Raw genomic sequence first — 24,166 nt, forward strand, 5'->3', positions numbered from 1 at the left:
TCACCGCCTCTCCAAATGTTGCAATCCATGGGGCTCCCCGCACTGGGATTGGGTATGTTTGGAATTTACAATTCCAGAGATATCTTCTCTTATCCCTCCCCGGGGCACAGTCCTGGAACAACTCTTGTAATCCTGTAGTTCAAGTGAAACGTGAAAATAAGCTTTAATTTTAAAAAGGAGGAAATTAAAAAAAAAAAATAGATTCTCTGTTTTCATTTGGTCTTTCATATTTAGAACCTTTATTCCAGACTGAAGTGAACAGAGTGGTGAACAGAAACATCAGACCTTGTTCAAATTTCCTGGTGTATGACGTTGTCCGTTGTCCTGAACTTGGGTTTCCACAGTGGGTGCTGGTGTCAGCGGAGGGTTCATACCAGTCCGGCCTCCGTTTCCACCAGCAAGAAGAGACTAGTTGGGAAAACTTGTCTTGTTACAGAGCAGCGAGTATCAGGTAGTAACTTCTTCCTATATATATATTTTCTCCTTTCCCTCTGCTTAAAGGTAGAAAGTCAGATTGTGCAAACCCTGCTGAGGCTAATGTAGAAGAATCTGAACCAGCTCTCCTGATAAAATCTGAAGATATTGTCTTCAAAGAACCAGGGAGCTCAGAAAAGACTGTCCGGACACTTCTGAGGCCAAGCGATAAAGTTTCTAATCACTACAAGACAACCTCTTCGGAGATCAGCGCAGTGGTAGGAGCTGTTCCTTCTACTTGTGAGTATGTCCCATTATTTGCTGAGTTTTAAAAAGGATCAGCAAACACAGAAGGAGAGTGTCCCTCTGTCTGTCCTTGCATTGTCCCCAGCCTCTCTTAGACTCCAAGTTTCTCCAAGCCCACGGCCTTTCATTCAATTCTGTATTCTAAGCACCCGGGGGGGGTCGGGTCTCAAGAAATGTGGGCTGAATTGAACAATTGTTAATGGTGACCCAAGTGAAATGATTCTCTCTGTGTTAATGAAACTGAAATAGCATAGCTCAGAGCTCAGAACACTGAATTACACTGTCATAATTCAGACCTCATCAAGGGTTAGGAGACTTTTAAACCAAGTGATTCTTAGCTCCAAACAGATCTGCCTTCCAATACTTGAAGAGCTCTTGAGAGACGATCCCTTACATCCTCATTCCCTGTCTGTTCCCCGTCTGCTAGGGGTGTCATAACAAGTACCACACACTGGATGGCTAATCAACAGAAACTGATCATCTCAAGGCGGCTAGAAGTCCAAGCTCAAGGAGTCGCAGGGTGGCTTCCTAATGAGGGCTGTGAGGGGGCATCTGTCCCTGGCCCTCTCCTGGCTTCTGGGGGTTGCCTGGCAGGCTCTGGCACTACTTGACTTCTGTGCCCGGATCTCTGCCTTCACCTTCACATGGTGTTCTCCTGTGCGAGTGTCTGCGTCCCCATGTCCCTCTTTGATAAGGACTCCAGTCACACTGGATTAAAGGTCCACCCTACTCCAGTAAGGCCTCTTCTTAACTTAATTACATGTGCAATGACCCTGTCTGCAAATAAGGTCACATTCTGAGCTACTAGGAGTTAGGACTTCAACCTATGAGTCTGGGGAGGATACAGTTCAACCCATAACACCCCACATCTCAATATCAAGCATGACGAATATTGTTATTTAGAAAGACTCTTTTATGTTGGTCAAGATCATTTTCTTGGACTAAGGACATGATTAAGGATTTATAGATTTTTCTTAACTGGATTTTATAGACACGCTATACATTCTGTGCAATGAGGTCTTGCTATTCACTTTGGAATAGTGCTGTCCAATAGAAATATAATTGGTGTCACATGTAGTTTTAAAATTTTAGTAGCCACATTAAGAAAAAGAAATAGGTGAGATTAATTCTAATAGTATATATGTAATAAATATATATATATCTCCAAAATGTTATCATTTCAACAAGTACTCCATATAAAATGATTAATTAAATATTTCACATTCTCTTTTGGGTACTGAATCTTTGAAGTTGTGTATTTTATGCTCACAGCACACCTGAATTGGCACTAGCCCTAATTCACGTGCTCAACAGCCACCTGTGGCTGGTAGCTGTTTTATCTAGAATGTCTGTTTTCCTCCCCGTCGGTGTCCCAGGTCATCCCATCTATGGCATCCCAACCATTCGGTCCGATATCCCTGCCCCCCGAATTCGCCGCATCAGTGACAGAACTAATTATGGCGAAGATGGAAATGCCTATTCATTACTACACCCTACCATCTTCAGCCAGAAGGGAGTGTTTGAAAGAGACTTCTTCAAGACCAGATCAAAGAAAGAGGTACAGCATTGTTATTTCCAAAGGGTTGAAAGAAAGGCCAACTTCACCCAAACAAAGTTGGAAATGTTTGTCAACAATGATTTAATTTTAAACTTCAAAAACCTTGAGCTTTGATATCACAGAAGTCAATAGAGGTTTGTTTATTTATTTTTAATGGAGGTACTGGGGATTGAACCAGGACCTCGTGCATCCTAAGCATGGGCTCTACCACTGAGCTGTGCCCTCCTCCCTTGGTATAATTCTTGAAGCAGAATTTACTCTGGTAAGAAGCATCACACTCATGTCATATAATCACTAAGACCTATGTATAAGAGGAAAAGTGTTTTCCTAAGGCATTCAGCACTATGCTCAGTTGAGAACAAGCAAAGAGGACCAACCCCAACCTTGTGTAAGTATCCTTATGGTTGTGGGTCTCCAAAACCAGAGAGGAGGCATGAGGAGGGCCCACTCTATCATCCTCCTCGTGTGCTGCTAGCATACGTCTCAGACTCTCTGCAACAAGCACTGACTGAAAACCTTCCGTCCTGTTGCCACATCGCATGTTAGCCTGCATATCTTGTCTGTTCACTCAGAAATGTGGTCCTTATATCCCAGGTGATTGTCTAACTAGGTTGGTTATAAAGCAGGAGCGGCATGGTAGGTCAGGATGGCCACTGGGGTCCTGAGGGCTGCAGAGTAACAGCAGGGTTTGGTCAGACCAGTCTGTCTAGATCTGCCATGTGGAGAGCAGGGTATGATGGAGGGAGCAATGGCTTCTTTGAACTTTCAAATCCAAAGCTAGAAATTACATGAATAGATACATGATGTTTTCTGGGACTTCAGATGAAGGGTTGATACCTTGAAAACTTGCAGATTTAGTCACAGATTCACCCCAAAGATTATTCCCACTGAACTCAGGGAGAGAGGACGACGCCTGCTGGCTGCCCCCAAAGCAAGAACCCAGGACCCCCTGCTGGGGTCAGAGCAGAGCCCTTTGCAGACTGCATTTTCTCTTCCTTCAATCACTCTAAAGGGCCTATGAAGCAGGGCTTCACGGCTGCCAAAAGAAACAAAAATTTCCTGCTTGTTTCCTGATGCCTAAAATTCTTTTAACTAGGAAGGCATCCTTTTTCTCACAGTTCTACGGAGAAAGTGAGACCCCAGAGGCCTGGCTGGAGTATTAACATTATTTTGAGAAGAGATGGGTTTCTGAAAAAGTGTTAGCTAATCAATACCTGAGTCTGGAATGCTGGATTAGGGTAGAATGCCCCCCGAGGTGTGGGAGGGGAGGCAGGGGAGACGGTCTGGGATGCCTGAGACCGACTCGGACCACGTGGTGGGTTCACACTGCAGGGACGTTCTTTACCTGCCACTGTGTGCAGGAAACTAGCGACTACACCCAAGGACGGCACTTCAGCATCTCAAGTGTATCTGATTATACTGTTAATTTCCCACAAGGCATATCCTATCCCGGGCATCTTTTAACTGTTGCGATTCTATTTTATAGATGTATTCTGCAACTATCTAACTTTTTGGCTTTCCTATCACTGTCTAACTTTTCTATTTCCTTCTTTTCTTTCTTCCTGTGTGGTTCATAGTAAATGTTTTTCCTCATTAAAATTTTTTTTTCAAATCTTTTATTCCCTCTACTCATGCTCATATTTCTTCCCACTACTTGGTTTTATCTTTCCTTTCTCAAATTTTCCCTGGGACATAAAAAGCATGTCCCCCCGCCCCTTGACCCTTTTAATAATTACCACTGTGGGGAGATTATTAATAAGCCAAGTTCAGTCTACTCAGATTTTCGTCTGCTTCCTTGCTCACGCATGCACTCTCTCTCTGACATTTGCACACCCACAACTATAGTTAAAGTTTGCAACAGGCCAGCTACAGACATTTTACAAATGTTCTTATTTTGAAGAAGCAGAGACGACATGCAGGGGGTTTAGAGAACGCACTTGAGAGGTGACTGGGTTGGAACCCAAACCCAGCAAGTCCTCCATCTGTAACTCTTCCACTCTTTCTCCTTGAATTTGGCTGCTTCCCTTTAAAAGATAACCAGAAATACTTAGAGTTGAAAGTAATTTTATACATAGGCTAGTATAGATGAACACCATCATATTCATTCATATTAACAAAATGATTCCTAAACTGAAAGTACTGGAATTTTGATATCTGCTTACCATATGTAGTAAGTGCACACACACACACACACACACATCCACACACCTTTTTTTGGGGGGGGGGGATAAATGTTCATATTCTTAGATATTATAAAGATAGTCAAAAAATACAAACTTAAAAACCTATAAATATTGGTCTGACTTCCAAAGTTTTTTTTCTCTAGATTGCCGAGATACTATGTAACATTGGGGTCAAGCTTTCTGACGACGAATTTGAAAATGTATGGAATCTTGCATCAAAAAAACATCACAGAGGAGAAGTTTGTGTTGAGAACATCAGAAATGTTCTGGATGAGCTACTGCATGCAGACCGGACCAAGTGCAAAACAGCCACGTGACCTTTTTGGAGTTCTTGCATTTACACAAAACAAATCCATGTTCATCTAAAATGTTCAGTTCATTCTGGTTTTCGATATTATGTTATAATTCAGCAATCACCATGGGAGGGCTCATATGCCTGGATGGTTTGCTAAAAAATTATAGATTTTGGATTTTAAAATTTATTTTATTGTTTCCTATAAAACACCAAAGAAGTTGACAACTTGGCGCTTGGAGTTAGCCTTTAACCTCACCAAAGGCACAGTTCAGAATGCTACTAGAAGTTTGTAATGTTCCGTATGCTTAAGAATTCCACGCATTTTAGTTCGCTGCCTGAAATTCAAAGTCTGGCTTGTGATATCAGGTTCACAAAATTTTGCCTTCAATACTTTGTCATGTTTCTCTTTAGGTGTCACTGTGACACAGCGTACGTTTGAAGGGCTTTTTAGTCTATCATCCTCTGAGGAAAACGGATTTAATCACAAGGAGCGGAGTTTAGAGAGCAGAAACTGGAGTTCCAACAACGACGTAATTGCCAGTAGCTTTTAACATCCTTCTGTGGCCAGAAAAGCATATTTCCTTGTAGTGTCTGAAGAGGACACAGCTGCCCACGCCGTTAGATGGAGCTCTCGAGAGTTATTAGTAGCAAACTGTGCTGCATCATTCCTTCTCTCTAGCCCTGGCTCTTTGATAAACAAATGTGATGCCCGGGCCAGGATGAGATGGGGACAGTTGGGGGGGGGTGACCCCAACCCCATGTCTTCTGTGTAACGAAGAGGACCAGTGTGGGTTGAATCCATGACCAAAGCTTTCTCAGTAATATCACATGATTAACTGAATGATCAATAACATTTATCTTACCAGTATTTCTCTGTGATAGACCTTGACCTTTTGTTTGTTTGTTTTTTTGTCTATTACTATAAGAAATTACTCTTTAACTTAGATATTGGGTTATGCCGTAGTCTATTACTTAAAAGAAAAAAATAACTACGGTTTAAAAAATTGCTTTACTCAAACCCTAGAAAAAATTTATAATCTATTTATCTTATAGGTAATTTATATTAAAAATTTTAACTTTTTATTATGCAATGATTCCAGACTTACAGAAGATTTGCACAATTAGCACAAAGAATTATGCAGGGGTAGGTTGAAGGCTACTCTTGCTGTCCACTCAGGTCAACTGTGGGCCTTTCTTCCCAGCACTGCATCCGTGACCCCACACTGGTGGTCTGAGACCATCAGTCAATAGATGGATGGTTTGAAACCAGTTGTAGTGGGAGTATGTACACTAAGGAAACCAACAAATGCTACAGATTAAGGATCCCCCCTCCCCAAAGAGCCAGTTGTTAAACATTTACAAGCACATCTACATCTATACCTCCATCTATCTATCTATCCATCCATCCATCCATCCCTCCATCCATCCACATCATCTGTCTATTCATCCATCTATTGACAAGGACAGGCTCCTTGACCAAACTTTGGTTAGGCTCTTTAGAACGCTCTTCTCACTCAGCCCCTGACCTTGGGCTTCTGTCTGTCCTTCCTGGGCTTGCACTGCCCACTTAGAGCAAGAATCTCGCTATGTCATTCTGCACAGGCTCCTCCCACTGATGACACCTCACTACCCTCCATAGCCAATCAAATTCCTCATCCCTCATCTTGGATGTATCAAATGTTGGCCTGCTTTTATCAAGAACTACTGTTACATAAGCTTAGGAGCATTCCTCCTACCCTTGATGTCTCTGCTTAATAATTTTCCATCCAGCGACCTCCCTTGGCTACCAATCCCCTTTCCCCTTGTTGTACTAAAAAATGAGCCCAGTTCTGTACCAAGGTCTTGTTCCCCCTATTGCATCTGTCTTTCGCTGTTTTAACAAATGTCCAGATCTGTCTTCTTTAACGCCATCCATCCGTCCATCCATCTATCTGTAACAATGAATAAAGGAAAACCTCCTTCAAAATGGACTCAGGAAGCTCTGAAGGGGGAACGCTCATGAACATCCCGCTCTTTGCAGCTTGCCTCGCATGCCCCAGCAGGAAGAAGGGAGGTTTTCTCCTTGCCCAGCAACAACCCAGCCAATGAGAAGTTGCCACAACTGTGAACTCTCACTCTCCTCCAATGAAATTTTGCTCAAAACAGTCCCTCCCAACTTTCTCCTTTTCCTCTATAGATGAACGTTCTTCTCTTGTATTCTCTAGACTTGCCTAAGGTTTGCCATAGTTTGCATGTCCAGAATTAAAATTCCTCTCCCATTGCCAAATAAACATGATTTTGCTGGATAAATTGCTTACCTTTTTGGGGGGGGAGGGGAAAGGTAATTTTATATACACCCATACACACACATATACATATTTAATGGGGTACTGGGGATTGAACCCAGGACCCTGTGCATGCTAAGCAGGCACTCTACCACTGAGCTATACTCTTCCTCTCTGCATTGCTTTTTTGTTTTAAATGTTAACATATCCATCCATTCATTTATCCTTCCATCCACCTACTCACCCACTCACATATGTGTACATGACTTTATTTCTAAATACTATGGTTTATGTTTCCTGAAAACATGGACATTCTGTTACCCAATCACAGTGCAATTTTCAATACCAAGAAACTGTCATTACTGTAGCATTATTATCTGATCTATAGACTTTATGCAAATCTCTCCAATAATCCTTTATATTGAAAAATACTCTTCTTGACCTAGGTAGGATCCAATTTACAAACACAGGCTGCATTTAGGTGTCATGTCTCTTTAGTTTCCATTAATCTGAAACAATTTTTCTGTCTTTAAGCTTCATGACTGTGGATGCCGTCCAAGCCTCAAGGGCCTGAACTGTGTATGGGCGCTGCTACACCACAGCCTGTTGTCAGTACTTCTTTGTGAGGGGGTCTGTTCAATGCTGTTCCCACGAGCTGCTTCCATTGCTTTCTGCATTGGAATTACTTACGATTCAGAAACCTACCTCCTGTGAAGGCTTTTTCCTTCAATGAATTAAACAGTCTAGAGTCACGGGGTATATGGTGGGGGTGACCCTTGAGCCACATGAGTCCAGGTGAGGCTGATGGAGGGTGGCTTTGGGACCAGGGACCTGGTGACGCCTATCTGCGTAAGCCCTGTTTAAAAGCTCTTTCCAAGCTCTGTGGCAAAAAGGCATCTGAATGACTTAACCATTTAAAAGTTTCATCTCCTAATGCCTAAAAGGTTTATGTACGTGGAAAGACTCTTTTCCAGGACTGAATCCTTGCCTTAGCGGCTGCTTACTGGGTCTTGGCAATCTGCCATAAGCTGAGGTCACTGCCACTAACAAGCAGACTCATGTTCTAACTGAAATGCAGTCAAGGAGCAGCAGGCTGCACCCTGCGGCCATCTCTGCTGGTTACAGAAGCCTGGCTGAGCACACCTCCCCAGCTTGTGGTGTCACCAAGGCCTCCTTATGGCTTTATAATAAAGTCCCCCCCCCCCCCAACATCTGAGCAATTGGAAACTTTCTAGTGTATCTGCAGTTAAGGCCAGCATCTCTGCTGTTTGCTTGATGCCATTTGCATACATGGTCCTGTGACTGAAGAAGCAGCCTTTAGCCTGTGAATCATGCAGGGCTCAGCAGAGAGCGAGCGGCCCGCCTGTGAACCCAGCTGTGTTGCCCCACACAGACTCCTGGAGTCAAACAGCTGCTTTTTGTTACAATGACACCCTTTTCCTAAGCTGTATTGCATCAGATGTGGGGTGCTGGCTTCTTGATTCCCATCGCAGGAACCACAGTCCCTAGGATGACACAGTCTGCAGGACCTTGTGCTTTACTAAGTCTGACTGCAGAGAGTTACAAGGCTTAGCAATTTTGGTTCATCAATCAGATCCCTTCTGAGGAGCAAATTGGGAGCATTAGACATGAAAAATGAATCTGTCATTCACTGCATCTGTGACTTTGGGAAAGACACCTAACCTTACGAAGCTGTGCTGTGTTCTTACTGACAAAGAAGCAACAAGGGCCTCCTTCTCAGCTTGTAAGGTGGTTTCGATGGTTATGGAGATAGCAGGCAGTTGAGTACCTTGCACCGTTTTAGCTCAGAAAATATCAGAAGGCCTAGAATAGGTCATAGCTCATCCCACCCACTTGTAAGTACCCCCTTGTTCTTCATCAATTAGTATAATCATCACGTTGACCTCTTGACTTTGCCCTCAGCCCCACGATTCTTACTTTTCTTAACTAGGTGTCCATTGTTGATTTTGGCAGATTTGACAATCCCCACTGGCTGATTGCTCAGGTCATTCAGAATACCCATCATGGCCTGCCTAGCACTTTTCTCTTTGAGCAGAGCTCCTCATTCTACTTTTTTTCAAATGGAGGTACTGGGGATTAAACCCAGCACCTCACGCATGCTAAGCATGCGCTCTACCACTGAGCTGTACTCTCCCCATTTTTTTTTTTAAACGTACACACACATAATCTGCTGGGATTCTTATTGTGATTGTAGTGACTCTAAAGATCAATTGGGGAACTGACATTCTGATAATGTTTTGACTTCCACGCAATAAATATGGTACATCCATGCATTTATTTAGCCTTTCCTCATCTCAGTAAATGCTCTTTAGTTTCCATGTTGAGATATTAGATTTATTTCTATATATTTTTTGTTTTCTAGGTTGTGATCAATTGTATCACTTCTTAAATATGTTTACTGAGATAGGATTTACATCTGTTCAAATCCACTCTTTTGAAGTGTGTGAGTCTATGAGTGTCAACAAATGCATTCAGCCTGTGCAACCACCAGCACAAAGTATAGAACTGGTCTACCATATCTCAAAATTCTCTCGTTCCCCCTTCATATTCCAGCCCCTACAACAGCTGATCTGTTCTCTGTCCCCACAGTTTTGCCTTTTTCAAAATGTCATATACATGGAATCATGGAATACGTAGCTAGCCTTTTGAGACTGGCTTCTTTCACTTTGTACAATGCTTTTGAGATCCAGCCATGTCACTGTAGTAGGTCAGTGGTACCCTCTTTTTATCGCTGAGCAGTCTTCCACTTTGTGGCTGGACTACAACCTGTTGATCCATTCACTGGGTAAGTTGTTTTCAGTTTTTGGCAATTCTGAATAAAGCTGCTATGAATACTCATGTATAGATTTTGTGTAAAGATAGGTTTTCATTTCTCTTGAGAAATCCCTATGGGTAAGACTGCTGGGCTACATGGTGAGTCTATGTTTAACTTTCTGAGAAACTGCAAATCTGTTTTCCAAAATGGCTGAATCATTTTGTGTTATCTCCAGCAATTTTCAAGCATTCTCGTGCACCCTGGTATTGTCGGTTTTCCTTTTTTAATTTCAGTCATCCTAACAGGTGCTCAGTAATGGCACACTGTGGTTTGAAGGTGCATTTCTGTGATGACTAGTGATGTTGAGCACCCTTCATGGGCTCATTGGCCATGTCTATACCGTCTTTGGCGAAGTGTCTGTTTTAATATGTTGCCCCCCTTTTTTAAATTGACATTTGTTTTCTTATTTTTGAGTTTCGAGAGTTCTTTATGTATTCTGGATACAAGTCTTTTATCAGCTTTGTGTTTTGTAGATGTTTTTAAATTTAAAGAAGTTCTGAATTTTGATGAAGTCCAATTTGTCAGTAATATAGTAAAATTCTTGAATTTGGAAATTATAAATGTAAGGCAAGATTGATCACTCGGTTTTGTGTTTATCTTTAGTTTCTCCATATGCAACCCCTGAACTTCAGATCCGGAATAGTGGAGGTCTGGATTTAGCTTGGGTTGGAATTTCACCTGGTGAGTAAGATGGTAGGCGGAAGGGATAAAAGACCTGAGTGCGTGTAAGAAAGTGATCCTGGTGACATACTGTGGAAACTAAGGTGGGTAAAGAGGGAGTTCAGAAATGAAATGGTAGTGAAAAATGGCAGAGTGGATGGATTGAACCATTCTAGTGGGTCAAAGAATTGTGAAGAAGCACCACAAAGAAATAAGCTAGGAAAATAGGACTTAGTGATCGGAGAATGGAATGCTTGCCTGTGAGTCTGGATGTGGTAGAGTTGTTGGTAATAATGGTTAGGACGAGACAATGGGCCTGAGTCACTGAAGTAGGTGGAGAACAAGATCACAGAAAGAGAGGAGTTCAAAAAGTGAGAAGTTTGGGGTTAAGCAGAAGGATCACCTATAGGGATGCTGACATTACCAAAAAAAAGGTGACAGCGAAAGGCTCAGAGAGTGATCTTGGTTACATGTCCCTTTGAAATCATGATGAGAATTGCACATACACAGGTACTTTTGGTCATGTAATATTCAACCTCCTTCCCCCTCTTCACCAATGGCTCTCTAGACCAGGTTGAACATTAAAGTAGCTCCGCTCCTAAATTTTAAATTTATCCTTAGGTAGGGTTATTATCCGTCCTTATGCTTCCATCCATCCATCCATCCATCCACGCGACTAACCATCATTTATCTGAACTTAAGTGTTCTTTTTGGAAGAATCTTACTCTCTGAATAGAACGGCGGAGAAGCGTGCTTCCCCATTTGCACCGGTAGGGGGCACCCTAGCATTTCTAAAGTTAGCGACGCGGCTCAACCCGCAGCGCAGAATAGGGCAGCGGCTCAGTAACGCTTTCCGGAAAATAGGAGAATGTGGAGCTGGAGGGAGGAGACTGTTTACCACTACACTTACCGAAATCCCTGGTGACCCAGGTTTTTTATTATTTAGTGGCAGTAATTAGACTGGAAAGGAACATTTCAAATAGTAAGCTACAGTTGGTTTGGGTTATAAAGTGCCGTCTCTTAGTGAAACGGGTAAAGCAGTGTGAAATATTCAGGTGAGATATAAATAAATATCCCAATATAACACCGTGTTCTCACCTAAGTCATGTTTTGATAGAGTTCAGGATGGTCTGATGAATAGTAAAATATGTTAAACTCATAAAAGCTTTAAAAAGCCACTGTTTCCTAGCGCAGATGAATAACCTCAATACATTTTCTTCACAACATTGCTAACAAATGGAGAAACTTGTTGGAAATATTATGTGGACCAATAAAAGGTAATTTTATTTTATGTAATAACCACTTGAAAACTCACTGTGGTCTGATGTGAAGAGCTGGGCTAGTTAAGAGGTTAACACCCCAATCATAAACCAATAACGAGGATAGACTTGAAGGGCATTTCTTCTATTATGGAACATTTACAATAATAACCTTGTAAAAAATAATGGGATCTATTTAAAGCTCATTTATTTCCTGGCTAAGTGGCAATTTCCCATCACTCAAAATGCTAATACTTCCTCCTGAAACCCGAGGGATAATCCAATTCATGTCTGTTCATTAAAAAAAAAATCTGGTTAAAATAAGCAGGTGATTCTGTTTTAATAATATCTGTCCTGCCAGCAATAAGACAGTCTCAGGTGCAAATAAATATATCAACAAACAGATTTTCTTTAAAGCACACGGGGTCTCATATCATCTCCAAATTAGCCAATTAGCATGATGCTATTGGAAGAGCTAATTAAAAAGTGCATTTAGACTCAGAAATGTTTCCTGAGAGTAATCGGGAGCGTATAGTCCTTGTTCCACCTGTAATTACTCTGCCTGATTTTCCACTCGGTAGACAGGGGAACACACCTTCATCCCGGCAGAGGGGAAGCCTTTTTCTCTCCCAGAGTGAGCTTACCTCAAACCGATCGGTAAACAACTTATCCTTTTTAAAAGGAACCCCCCTCCCCAGCCAGCTCTCAAAGTTGTTTGAGGGGTAGTTAACTAGTACAGAATTTATATTAAGACTGAAAGTGTTGTCTTTATCCAGAGATCCAGCCTGTAATTTGTCCTGTTAGAAATATTTTCACAGTTAGACTCCTTGGTAAGTTCATCAACTTTTGTAGTAAATAATGTCTATCAGAAAAACAGAATTTTTGAGATTTATAGGTTTTTTTTTGCTGGGGAGAGGTGGGGCTGGGGGAGGACAGAGGATGAACAGCCAATCTCATCTGATAGCCACTAAGCTGGCACCTTCTAAATGTTATTATGCATATTAATCACCCATAGAATTTGTTACAATGCAGATTTTTACTTGGTAGGTTGGGGTAGGGCCCGAGGTCCTGAATTTCTGACGCTTCCAGGTGACACAGCGTTGCTGGTTAGGGGTCACACTTGGAGTGACAAAGCTTGAAGCTTTCTGGCAGTTCTGTGACTTTGCTTTATGTAGACCAGCTCTCTGTGATGCGCCCTCCTGGTTGGAATTTACACTCCTGCTCTCTGCCCGTGTGTGTTCATGTTCCCTCTTTGGTAGCACTCACTTTCTTTTTAAAAATAAAATTTGAACTTTAGAACTCTTCTAGGTTGACAGAAAAATTGTGAAGACAGTCCCCCCTGTGCTCAGTTTCCCTTCTTACTGACTTAATAATTAACTAAGGTTGGTTACAATGAATGAACCAATACTGATGCATTATTATGAATGGAAGTCCGTCCTTTATTCAGATCTCCTTAGTTTTTACCTGATGTCTATTTTCCGCTCCAGGATCCTGTCCACGACAACAAAGGGCATTTAGCTGCCGTGTCTCCTTGGGCTCCTCTTGGCTGTGAAAGCTTCTCAGCCATGACTTGTTTCTGATGACCTTGACAGTCTGAGGCATGCTGGTCGGGTTATTTTGCAGAATGTCCTTTAATTGAGATTTGTCTTATTTTTTTTTCACGATTAGCCTGCAGTTACGTGCTTTGGGGAGGGAGATCACAGAGGTAAAGAGTCATCCTCATCACGACACATCTAAGGAACATACTTTCCACATTATTTATCACTGTTGGTGTTAACCCCGATCACCTGGCTCAGGTAGTGTTTTCAACTGTCTCCACTGTCCAGTTACTCTTTTCCCCTCTTCCATACTGCTCTCTACGGCAGGGAGTCACCACGTGCAGCCTACGCCTGAGAAGTGGCAAGTTATGTTGCACCTCTTTAAGGGTCAACATAAATTAAGTGCAGTTCTTCTGTATGGGAGATTTGTCTATTCCCCGCCCCCTTTATATGTTTATTTAATAATTTATTTATATCATAGGTATTTGTTTTATACTTTGGCTTATAACCCCATACTACTTTATTTGTCACTCTTTTTTTTTCTAGTCTGTCTTTCTTTCTTTTTTAGCACTTTAAAAATTTTGTGTCACTATAAGATGCTCCAGGCTCATCTTGTATATTTTCTGTCCCGGTCATAGAATTAGCCATTTCTCCAAGGAGCCCTAACCAGCCCTTGTAGCAGAGAATGCTACTGGAAACCAAGTTCTGGGCACTAAGTGTGCTGGCTGCTCCTGGGGTACCTCTGCTTCTATGCCCTCATAGCTCATAGAACAAGCAAATATACATGTGTATATTAACCTGTGTATATACACATATCTGCAGATATTTCTCTGTGTAAATGTCTGTATCCACATTGAGCTAAACATGAGTTATATAGATGTCTGACTGATCTATTACTGCAGAGATTGTTCTAGACCTCTTTCCTTGCTTGTCTATAACCACCCACTCCAACAGTGAAAATCCTGGCTCCACCCTTCTGCCATCCACTGAGGCCCTGCCCCCTGCAGTGACTGTGGGCCTGATGTGCGTGGGGCCAGATTTCTGCACGGCTGGCTGTGTGGCCCAGAGGGTGTGAGGCCAATGCTGGTGGGCGAGGATGCCCCGGCACTAATAGCCGAGATGGAGGATTCCAAAATGTGCTGATGTCACCACGGTAGAATAAGCCCCTCAGTATGGCTGGACCAGCGTCTTCATCCCCAAGGAGGTCCCAGTTGCCTCCCGCCTCTCTGGCAGGATCTCCAAGATCAGCAACTGGGTCTGACCCAGGACCTCTCCGATGATGGCCTCTGGATTGGGGCTTAGCGCATGTGACGTGTTGCACGTGCCCTCTGAGAGCAGCCTCTGTTCCCTACAGCCCTCCAGTTCCCAAACATAAATCCTACTAGTTTTCTAAGCCAGACGTTCTGGAAGCTTATCTTCCTGCTGCCGGACCTCTGGCCAGGGAGCCCAGTGTGAGGCTCCGGCCCCTTGCTTCCTGGGGAGAATCTCAACAATTGTAATATTCTTCCTGTTTTGGGGTCGCCCCCTTGGGGGAGGTGGGTTCTGACTATACCGTGTCTCTGCCCCTCCTAGTCATCTCTTTGTGGTTCCTTCTTTACATCTTTAGTTTCGGAGAATCTTTTCTGCTAGTCTTCAGGTCGTTCTCATAGATAGTTCCTCTGAGAGCTGTAATTTCGGGGTGTCTGCGGGAGGTGAGTTCAGGGTCTTCCTACTCCACCATCTTGGTTGTATCCTCAATGGCATTTTCATTTTCATTCACCTGCTGTTGTAGTTGGATATGGAATTTTGATTGATTGATAATTATTGTCACTTAGCATGCTGGCAATACTCACTGTATTTTAGTTTACATTGTTACTTTTGAAATAACTGCTTTCGGACTGTTGCTGTTTATTTGTAGGTCATATGTCTGTTCTCGCTGCTTGCTTTCAAGACTTTCTCCTATTTTTTGTGGGACTCTGTTTTGCTTATTTTGCTCAAAACTCATACTCCTTATATCTGGATTCACTTTTGACAAGAGAACTAAAAAGAAAATCTAAGCGTTTCATATGTTTTATTTTCTCAAGTTAAAAGATTGAGAGTAACCTGATTTAAATTTGGTGGAAGTTTTTGCCAAAAATTTCAGAGACAAAGAACAGAGGTGAAATTCAGTCTTGGGACAGGTGGACTAGACTAAGACTGTATTTCCTCCTGCTACTAACACATGGGCCTGATGGAGGGGACACGGGAACAGCAAAAAAACTCAACCATAGCTCTAGAACAAGAGATGGAGACCCACAGTTGCTTAACCTAAAACAAAGGTCATCTGAAAGCAGAGAAACCTGTCTGCAGCACAATGTGATGATGACCTGGGCCCACGCAGGGGGCATGTTAGAACTGAGGCTCCTACATCCAGCCAGGGCCCTGTAAGGGCTGCTGTGGTGACTGTATTTTCTGGAGATGGCCATAAGAATATTTCTCGGTCCACGTGGTTTTGTAGAAACTCATGTCTCCTTCATCAAAGGTGGAGTTTGACTCCCTTTCTCTTGAATCCTGTATGTCTCACTTGTAACCAATGGAGCTGGTCAGCGGAAGTGATGCTGCATGATGTCCAGGTCTAGGGCAGAAGAGGTGAAGCATCTTCCACCTGCTTGTTGGGAAACTCGTGCTGGGTGCTGGTGCTGCAGTGTAAGCGGTCCAGCCGCCCCGAGGCCACCATGCTATGAAGAGGCCCCACTTATCCCACGTGGAGAGAGCACATGGAGAAGCCCTGAAACTATACTGAGAGAGATGCCTCGTCGGCTCCCATCTGCTCCTGCTGGCCTCCCCCCTCCCACCTGCCCACTTCCAGCTCCAGTCACCATATGACTGCAGCCACTGAAGAGATCTTGAGCCAGAACTGCACAGTGGAGCCAGTCTTGAATTTCTGACCCACAGAAACCATGAGATAATAAAATGATTTTTTAAATGTTATTTTAAGCCACTTAAATTTTTAGTGATTTGTTATGCAGCGATAATGACTTGAACAGCTGTTGTCTTAGTGAAAAAGGGACCAAAGGGATCCTTTCCACAGACAGACTGATGTGGCAGGAAACCTCCCCTCTGTCTGGGGACTGTGGGCAAATATGTCTCTTTTGGGAAACTGAAGTCATAAGAGAGCTGTCACCTTTTGAGTTTGTAAGGTATGAAGACAATTTAAATATGGATGGTTGATATTTTTTTTCATCACATGGTAATTGCCTTTTAGAAAATAAAGCTGGCATGGAATCAAGCAGAGATGAGAGAGGGAGAATAGAGTCTGGAGTACAATATTTAAGCACCTAGATCCACCTATGCCTGAATTTACAATTACATGAGTCAGCTTATTTTGTTGCTTTAGTTTGTCTGAGGTGGGTTTTTGTTAAGTCTAACTGAAAGCATCCTAACCATTACAACTCCACTTTTCTAGACCAGTTCATATTCAAAGAGATCAGAAGGGGAAACAAGTTAGCCAGTGAGGCAGACTCTGCACAGTGGCTTAAGTGAGCCATAGCTCCTGGAGTTACGTTCTGTATTTCCCCTCCCACAGTGAGTCTGGGTGTGACCATAAGACTACCTGTAAGAGTCTGCGTTTCGGGACTGGTCCTCTTGGAATTCTCTCTTCCAGCACCCAGCTGCCATGCTGAATGAATGTCCAGGATGCTCTGCTACAGTGAGAGTCCATTTGGAGAACACCTAGAGGATGAGATACACGGCTGAGAGATAAACCACGTGGAGGAACACAGAGGCAGCCCAACCCAGCTCCTAGCTGAATGCAGCCACATGAGTGATCCAGCCAACAACATGTGGAGAAGAAAAACGGCCCAGCTGAGCTCCCTCAACCCACGGAATCACGAGAAATAATAAACTGTTATTGTTTTAACCAACTAAGTTTTGGAGTAACTTGTTAGGCAGCAAAAGATAACTGAAATAGCCAAAATCACAATACCCAGTCAGAGTAGATCTTAAACAGCTGCCCAAGACAGAGAGTCAGCAATATTCATCCACCCATCCATCCATCTATCCATTCAAAACATCATTTAATAAATGTCTATGTACTGGTCAATAAAAAACTATAAAGGAAAAAAGCTATAAATCCAAGTAAATGTGCATAATCACTGTGTAAATAACGCACTTGACTTAAGCATTCGATGCTTATCTCTTTCAGAAGATATAAAATGTGAAGGAAATGACTTCTGACTAATCAATACTGACAGCTAAGTTTTCCAGCATATCACGTGAGCCAGGTGTTAAGTTTTAAGGCCACATCCTCCCAAGGTGTATCACAATTACCTACATTTATGAACAGATGAGTTATTTCATGGTTTAAAGGGAATATATTTTCATTGCAATGAGAAACCAGTCATCATTTTCTGCTTTGAAATTCTCTCCTTCACTAGAAGCATCTGACTACCTGAATTCAAATCTTATGTTCATCACTTTGTAGATTTATGACCTTGGGGGCAAGTATTAACCATTCCAAGCTATGATCTCCCCATTTGTTAAAAGGCATAATACCATATACCTTATATGGAAAGCCTCAAGCAAATAACTATTATTATTATCCTAGATCATTTCTGGATCATCAACTCTGTCTTAGGAAACTCATTTGTTTTTCTTTATTTGAAAAGAAATGGGGGGAGAATAGAGCTTAGTGGTAGAGTGCGTGCTTAGCATGCATGAGGTCCTGGGTTCAATTCTCAGTTTCTCCATTAAACAGACAAACAAACAAACAAACCTAATTACCTTCCCCCGCCAAAAACAGGGGAAAAAAAAAAAAAGAAATGGTAGTCGTCTTTGCTTCCTAAAATGAAACACTAGTAAATAACTCCTTTGTCTTAACTAACTTCATCCTTCCTTTTCAATCCATGCTTTGGGTATTAGATTTTAGTAAGTAATGTTAAACTTCAGAAAATGCATTAATGTATTAATATATCAAATGTGTTTTATACCATAAGCATTACCTTATTCTATGATGTCTGAAGGAGTTGGTGCAATATCTGAATATGATTAGTTCTATACTGGAATGGGGAAGTCGGAAGAAAGAGCTGGGCTCATCCCTTCCTTTTTGGAAGAATGCATAAACGTGTGATAACTGACAAAGGAGGGAACTCAGCTTTCAAAGGATTCAGGTTTGAGGAGTGAACAGTTAAGTTCTAGCCAAACTGGGAAACTTTGGGAGGTTCTAATCTGCAGGAAGTAGAAAGCCTCTATGTGGCAAGAACATGGAGATCATGGCCCCAGTTTGGATTCTGATTTTGCTGTAGCTCTAACCTCCTGATCTGGTCAATTCATATCTCTATTTTGTTGTTGTTGTTTTCAAATTGAATTTTCCTTAAAAAAATATTTTTTACTGAAGTATAGTTGATTTACAATATTGTGTTTGAGCACCTGAGGAGGATGTAACATATATTGTACAGAAAGCCCCTGTGACACCCTGTGCATTCGGATTATACTCTTTAGAATGACAATCAAAATTTTTTCATTATTCCTATTTTTTTCCTTTTTTATTGAAGTATAGTAGATTTACAATGTTGTGTTAATTTCTGGTGTACAGCATAATAATTTAGATCTATATTATATATATATATATTCCCTTTTAGTATTCTTTTTTATTATAGGCTATTACGAGATACTGAATATAGTTCCTTGTGCTATACAGTAGGACTTTGTTGTTTATCTATTTTTTTCTTGAGGTATAGTCAGTTTACAATGTTGTGCCAATTTCTGGTGTACAGCATAATGTTTCGGTCATATATACACATACAGATATTTGTTTTCCTACCCTTTTTCATTATAGGTTACTACAAGATATTGAATACAGTTCCCTGTGCTATACAGAAGAAACTTGTTGATTCTCTCTTATATACAGTAGTTAGTATCTACAAATCTTGAACTCTCAATTTATCCCTTCCTACCCCCTTTCTCCTGGTAATCGTAAGTTTATTTACTATGTCAGTGAGTCTGTTTCTGCTTTGTAGATAACTTCATTAGTGTCTTCATTTTTCTTCTTTTAGATTCCCACATATGAGTGGTATCATATGGTATTTTTCTTTCTCTCCAGGTCCATCCATATTGCTGAAAATAGCATTACTTTATTCTTTTTTATGGCTGAGTAGTATTCCATTGTATAAATATACCACAACTTCTTTATCCAGTCATCTGTCAATGGACATATAGGTTGTTTCCATGTCTTGGCTATTGTAAATAGTGCTGCTATGAACATTGGGGTGCAGGTGTCTTTTTGAGTTAGGGTTCCTGCTGGGTATACGCCCAGGAGTGGGATTGCTGGATCATGAGGTAAGTCTGTTTTTAGTCTTTTAAGGAATCTCCATACTCTTTTCCATAATGGCTGCACCAAACTACATTCCCACCAGCAGTTTAGAGGGTTCCCTTTTCTCCACAGCCTCTCCAGCATTTATCATTTGTGGACTTTGTGGACTTTTGAATGATGGCCATTCTGACTGGTATGAGGTGATACCTCATTGTAGTTTTGATTTGCATTTCTCTGATAATTAATGATACTGAGCATTTTTTCATAGGCCTATTGGTCATTCGTAAGTCTTCACTGGAGAATTGGTTGTTTAGGTCTTCTGCCCATTTTTGAATTGGGTTGTTTTGGTTTTTTTTTTTTTGTTATTAAGTTGTATGAGCTATTTATATATTCTAGAAATTAAACCTTTCTCAGTTACATCACTTGCAAATATTTTCTCCCATTCTGTAGGTTGTCGTTTTGTTTTGCTTATGGTTTCCTTTGCTGTGCAAAAGCTTTTAAGTTTAATTAGGTCCCATTTGTTAATTTTTGCTCTTATTTCTATTGCCTGGGTAGACTGCCCTAGGAGAACATAGCTAAGATTTATGTCAGAGAATGTTTTGCCTGTGTTTTCTTCTAGGAGGTTTATAGCAATCAGGCAAGAAAAAGAAATAAAAGGGATCCAAATTGGAAGAGAAGAGACAAAACTGTCACTATATGTGGATGACATGATAGTATATATAGAAAACCCTAAAAGCTCCACACAGAAACTACTAGAGCTGATAAAAGAATTTGGCAAGGGAGCAGGATACAAGATTAACATACAGGAATCAACTGTATTTCTCTACACTAACAATGAAATAGCAGGAAAAGACTAAAGAAACAATCCCTCTAAAATTGCATCCAAAACAATAAAATACTTAGGAATAAATCTGACCAAGGAGGTGAAAGACTTATACATGGGGAACTATAAGACACTGATTAAGGAAATTAAAGATGACTTAAAGAAATGGAAAGATATCCCATGCTCTTGGATTGGAAGAATCAATATTGTTAAAATGGCCATGCTGCCCAAGGAAATCTACAGATTTAATGAAATCCCTATCAAATGACCCAGGACATTTTTCACAGAACTAGAACAAACAATCCTAAACTTTATATGGAATCACAAGAGATCCAGAATTGCCAAAGCAATACTGAGGAAAAAGAATGAAGCTGGAGGAATAACCCTCCCAGACTTCAGACAATACTACAAAGCTACAGTAATCAAAACAGCACAATACTGGTACAAAAACAGACATATGGATCAACGGAACAGAATAGAGAGCCCAGAAATAAACCCACAGAACTATGGTCAATTAATCTTCAACAAAGGAGGCAAGAACATACAATGGAAAAAGACAGTCTCTTCAGCAAGTTGTACTGGGAAAACTGGACAGCTGCATGTAAACCAATGAAGCTAGTACACTCCCTCAGTCTATACACAAAAATAGACTCCAAATGGCTTAAAGACTTAATAAATATTTCCCACATATTTACTCAGCATTTCCTCTGTTTATGGACCTGTGCTCAGGGCTGGGGATACAGTGGTAAGATGCTCTCATGGGGAAAGTGGGTATTAAAGGAGGAAATTCCAATAAAGCATGATTATCATGGTCAGAGTAGAAGTGCTGCTCCTTCTTGTGGCAGAGCATTTGTGACTTCCACCCTGATGGCATGTTCCTCGTTGTACAGGAAGCTTCCGTCCCTCTCACTGGACAGTGCTCCCCAAAGGGTCTCATTTACTGGTGTGTATCCCCAGCACACAGTCCAGTATCTGGCCCATAGGAGCCTAATAAGAATTTATGGAATGAACAAATGCTCTATGAATATTTCTAAACAAGTATTTTATTTCTTTCTTTATACCCATAATACTGAGCATATGGTTGTCCTGCAATAAATGGTAGTCTGTGAAATGTATGAATAGCCATGGTATTGTGAATAGCAGCTGTTGTGGGGAAAAATACTGAGCCAGGATGGAAGGGGAGGCGGGAATTAAGACCTCCTTCTGCCATATACTCACTGTAGTAAGTGGAGCTGAACACAACCAGTCTCTTAGATTCTGATTCCTCACTTGTCAGGTGAACACAGTAATGCCTGCCCTGCCTCCTCTGCAGACTGACTGACCGTATGCAATGCCCTCACATAGAAGTACTCGTAAAGTACCTACACACCTGATGACCTAGCACATGCTTGGGGCAGAGAGGAAAGGCCCTTTAGTACAAACGAGGGACCTGGCATCACTTTTCTCTGAGAAGCTCCTGGAAGGTAAAGTGCTTTCTGTCCTGAATATTTACCATGCTCCTTGACAAATTTTCTACTGCTCCAAATCCTTTCTCAATCTCCTTCTTCCTCAATATCAAAAAGAAATGTCAGTCTTTTGGTCTTTTTCCCTTGGCGTTTTATATTGAAAAATATAAAACCGACAGAAAAGTTGAAAATACATTGTAATAAATATCTTATACCTTTGATCTAGATCACCAGTTAACCTTTGGCCACATCTGCATACTCTTTCCTCTGTCTCTGAGTGTGTTTAAGTTATCTCTGTACATGCACCTGAGTGTAGGAGAGTAAGTTTCACACAGCACGACACCTCTCCCCTGTGTACTTAGACTAACATCCCTACATAACTGCGATACAATAATCACACTCAAGAAAAGTAACTTAGATAATTTAATTCGATATTATTATTTAATATACAGTTCACATTCAAGTCTCTCCAACTATCCCAACATTACTTTTTTGTTTGTTAAACCAAGGATCATGCAATCTGTTCGTAGCTGTGCCCCTTAATCGCTCTCTTTTTTTTGTTTGACATTTTCAAATTATCCAGGCTAATGTCCCTGAATTTGGATTCATTGGATTGTTTCCTTACGGTTATATCTGTGTTAGACATTTCTGGCAAAAGTTAATTCATAAGTCATGATGAGTTCCTCTTGGGGTGTGTCATCGACAGGCATGTGACAGTCTGTCCCATTACTGGGGATGGTAAATTTGATCACTCCGGTTAGGGGATGTCTGCCAGGTGTTGTCCTTGTAAAGGCCACCTTTTTGCACTGTCATCAGGAAGTGACCTATGGAGCAACACTTTGAGACTAAGAGATTCTCTCCAGCTCCAACCTTTTACCCAGTGGTTTTAGCATCTGTTGATGGGCTGGACCAGAATCAGATCTGATAATAGCGGATGCAGATGCCCTTGTCTATTATTGTCAAGTGGGCACTGAGGGCGTAGAATACTGACTTTAAGTCTTGATGGTTGGGGTGAGAGAGGCAGGGACGAAACTCCGGGGGAAACACAGTGGTCCATGGAGGGAGGCCACGTGGCAGCGTGAAGACCCATGAGGGATGGAGGCTGAAATACTGTGGGGAAATCAGTCTTTCCTGACTTTGGAAATTTGGCCTGAAGGCAGCTTTGGTAGAGACCATGGTTTGTATTTTATTTATGTCTTTTAAATCAGAAGTGACTCTCTTGGTGACAGACCTTGGATTCTGAAGGTTGTAGAACTGGCCATCTGGCTAGGGCTGAATCCTGGAAACTAAATAGTAAAAAGGGAGAGAGTGATGCTTCTGAGCAGATCCCCCTGCCAGCCGGCAGGTGGGATATCAGAGAAGAGTGTGGCGGGCTTCAAGTGAGAATCCTGTTAAGCATGAAGATTTAGTGAGCTGTGAGGGAGCTGGCAGGAGGGTGGAGCAGATGATGGGGGTCTTTGACAGCTGCTTATGCCTGGACACCAGGGAGGCAGATAAACAGCAGGTGTCTCAAGTGTCCAGCTGCACATAGCATTGTCACAGGCCCCTAGTCCTAGAATCTAGGGTACAGAGTAGACACTGGAACTCAAAATAGAAAAGGCAGAAACAAAGTAAAAAAAAAAAACAAAGAAACAGGGGCTCAGTGCCATAGGATAATAACCTCGGTCAGTATTACTGGGAGTCTGCTCTGCCCAACACTTTATATACCATGAAGTAGCTATTATCTTTATTTTACTAATGGAAACAGACACAGGGAGATTAAGGAGTTTGCCTGAGACAACACAGTGGCAGAGCAAGGATTCAAATGCAGTTTAACTCCAAATCCAGGGCTCTAAACCACAATGCTTGTACGTGGTCCCTGGGCACAAAGAGCTTAGAGTCTGGAGAATAATATGCTCACAACTAAGAAAAGTCTAGCAGGACTGGCTTGCTGAGCAGTAATGGAACTAGGGGTCCCAGAGACTAAGAAACCTGGATCTCATCCTGGGCTTTGAGGGGTCCGAGGCTCACTTGGGTGTCCAGCTCGGGGCTCATGACTGCTCTACATGTCCTCACCCCAAATAAATAATGGCATCGTGTTAGGGAAAACCAGAGGATGTGGCTGGTGAGCTGAGGTCCACGCAGATCAGCACCGATGCATGCCCGTTGTTCACGGCAGGTGGAGGAGGCTTTCCCGCCAAAGGGTCGGGTGGAGAATTAGGGGAAGGCGAAAGGCAGGAAGTGACTGAGAGGTAAAAGAAGGATGAAATAGAGGTCTGAAGGATCCGGGAGGTGTGTTTCTAAGTCTTGTGGCATTACATATGAAACTTCATAGTCT

At 41.8% G+C, this 24,166-nt stretch overlaps 1 protein-coding gene across 1 annotated transcript in view; it reads left to right on the top strand.

The window, feature by feature from the left end:
• Nucleotides 1-5,587, top strand: part of EFHB (EF-hand domain family member B) — a 45,075-nt gene extending 39,488 nt beyond the window's left edge. Inside the window, 3 exon segments of the mRNA XM_032488724.1 lie at nucleotides 502-714; nucleotides 2,097-2,278; nucleotides 4,605-5,587. Of these exon segments, the coding sequence (XP_032344615.1) occupies nucleotides 502-714; nucleotides 2,097-2,278; nucleotides 4,605-4,778 (569 nt within the window). The 3' untranslated portion in view covers nucleotides 4,779-5,587.
• The last annotated feature ends 18,579 nt before the right edge of the window (nucleotides 5,588-24,166 follow it).

The sequence above is a fragment of the Camelus ferus genome, chromosome 1 (assembly GCF_009834535.1).
Source record: "Camelus ferus isolate YT-003-E chromosome 1, BCGSAC_Cfer_1.0, whole genome shotgun sequence".
Taxonomy (NCBI): domain Eukaryota; kingdom Metazoa; phylum Chordata; class Mammalia; order Artiodactyla; family Camelidae; genus Camelus; species Camelus ferus.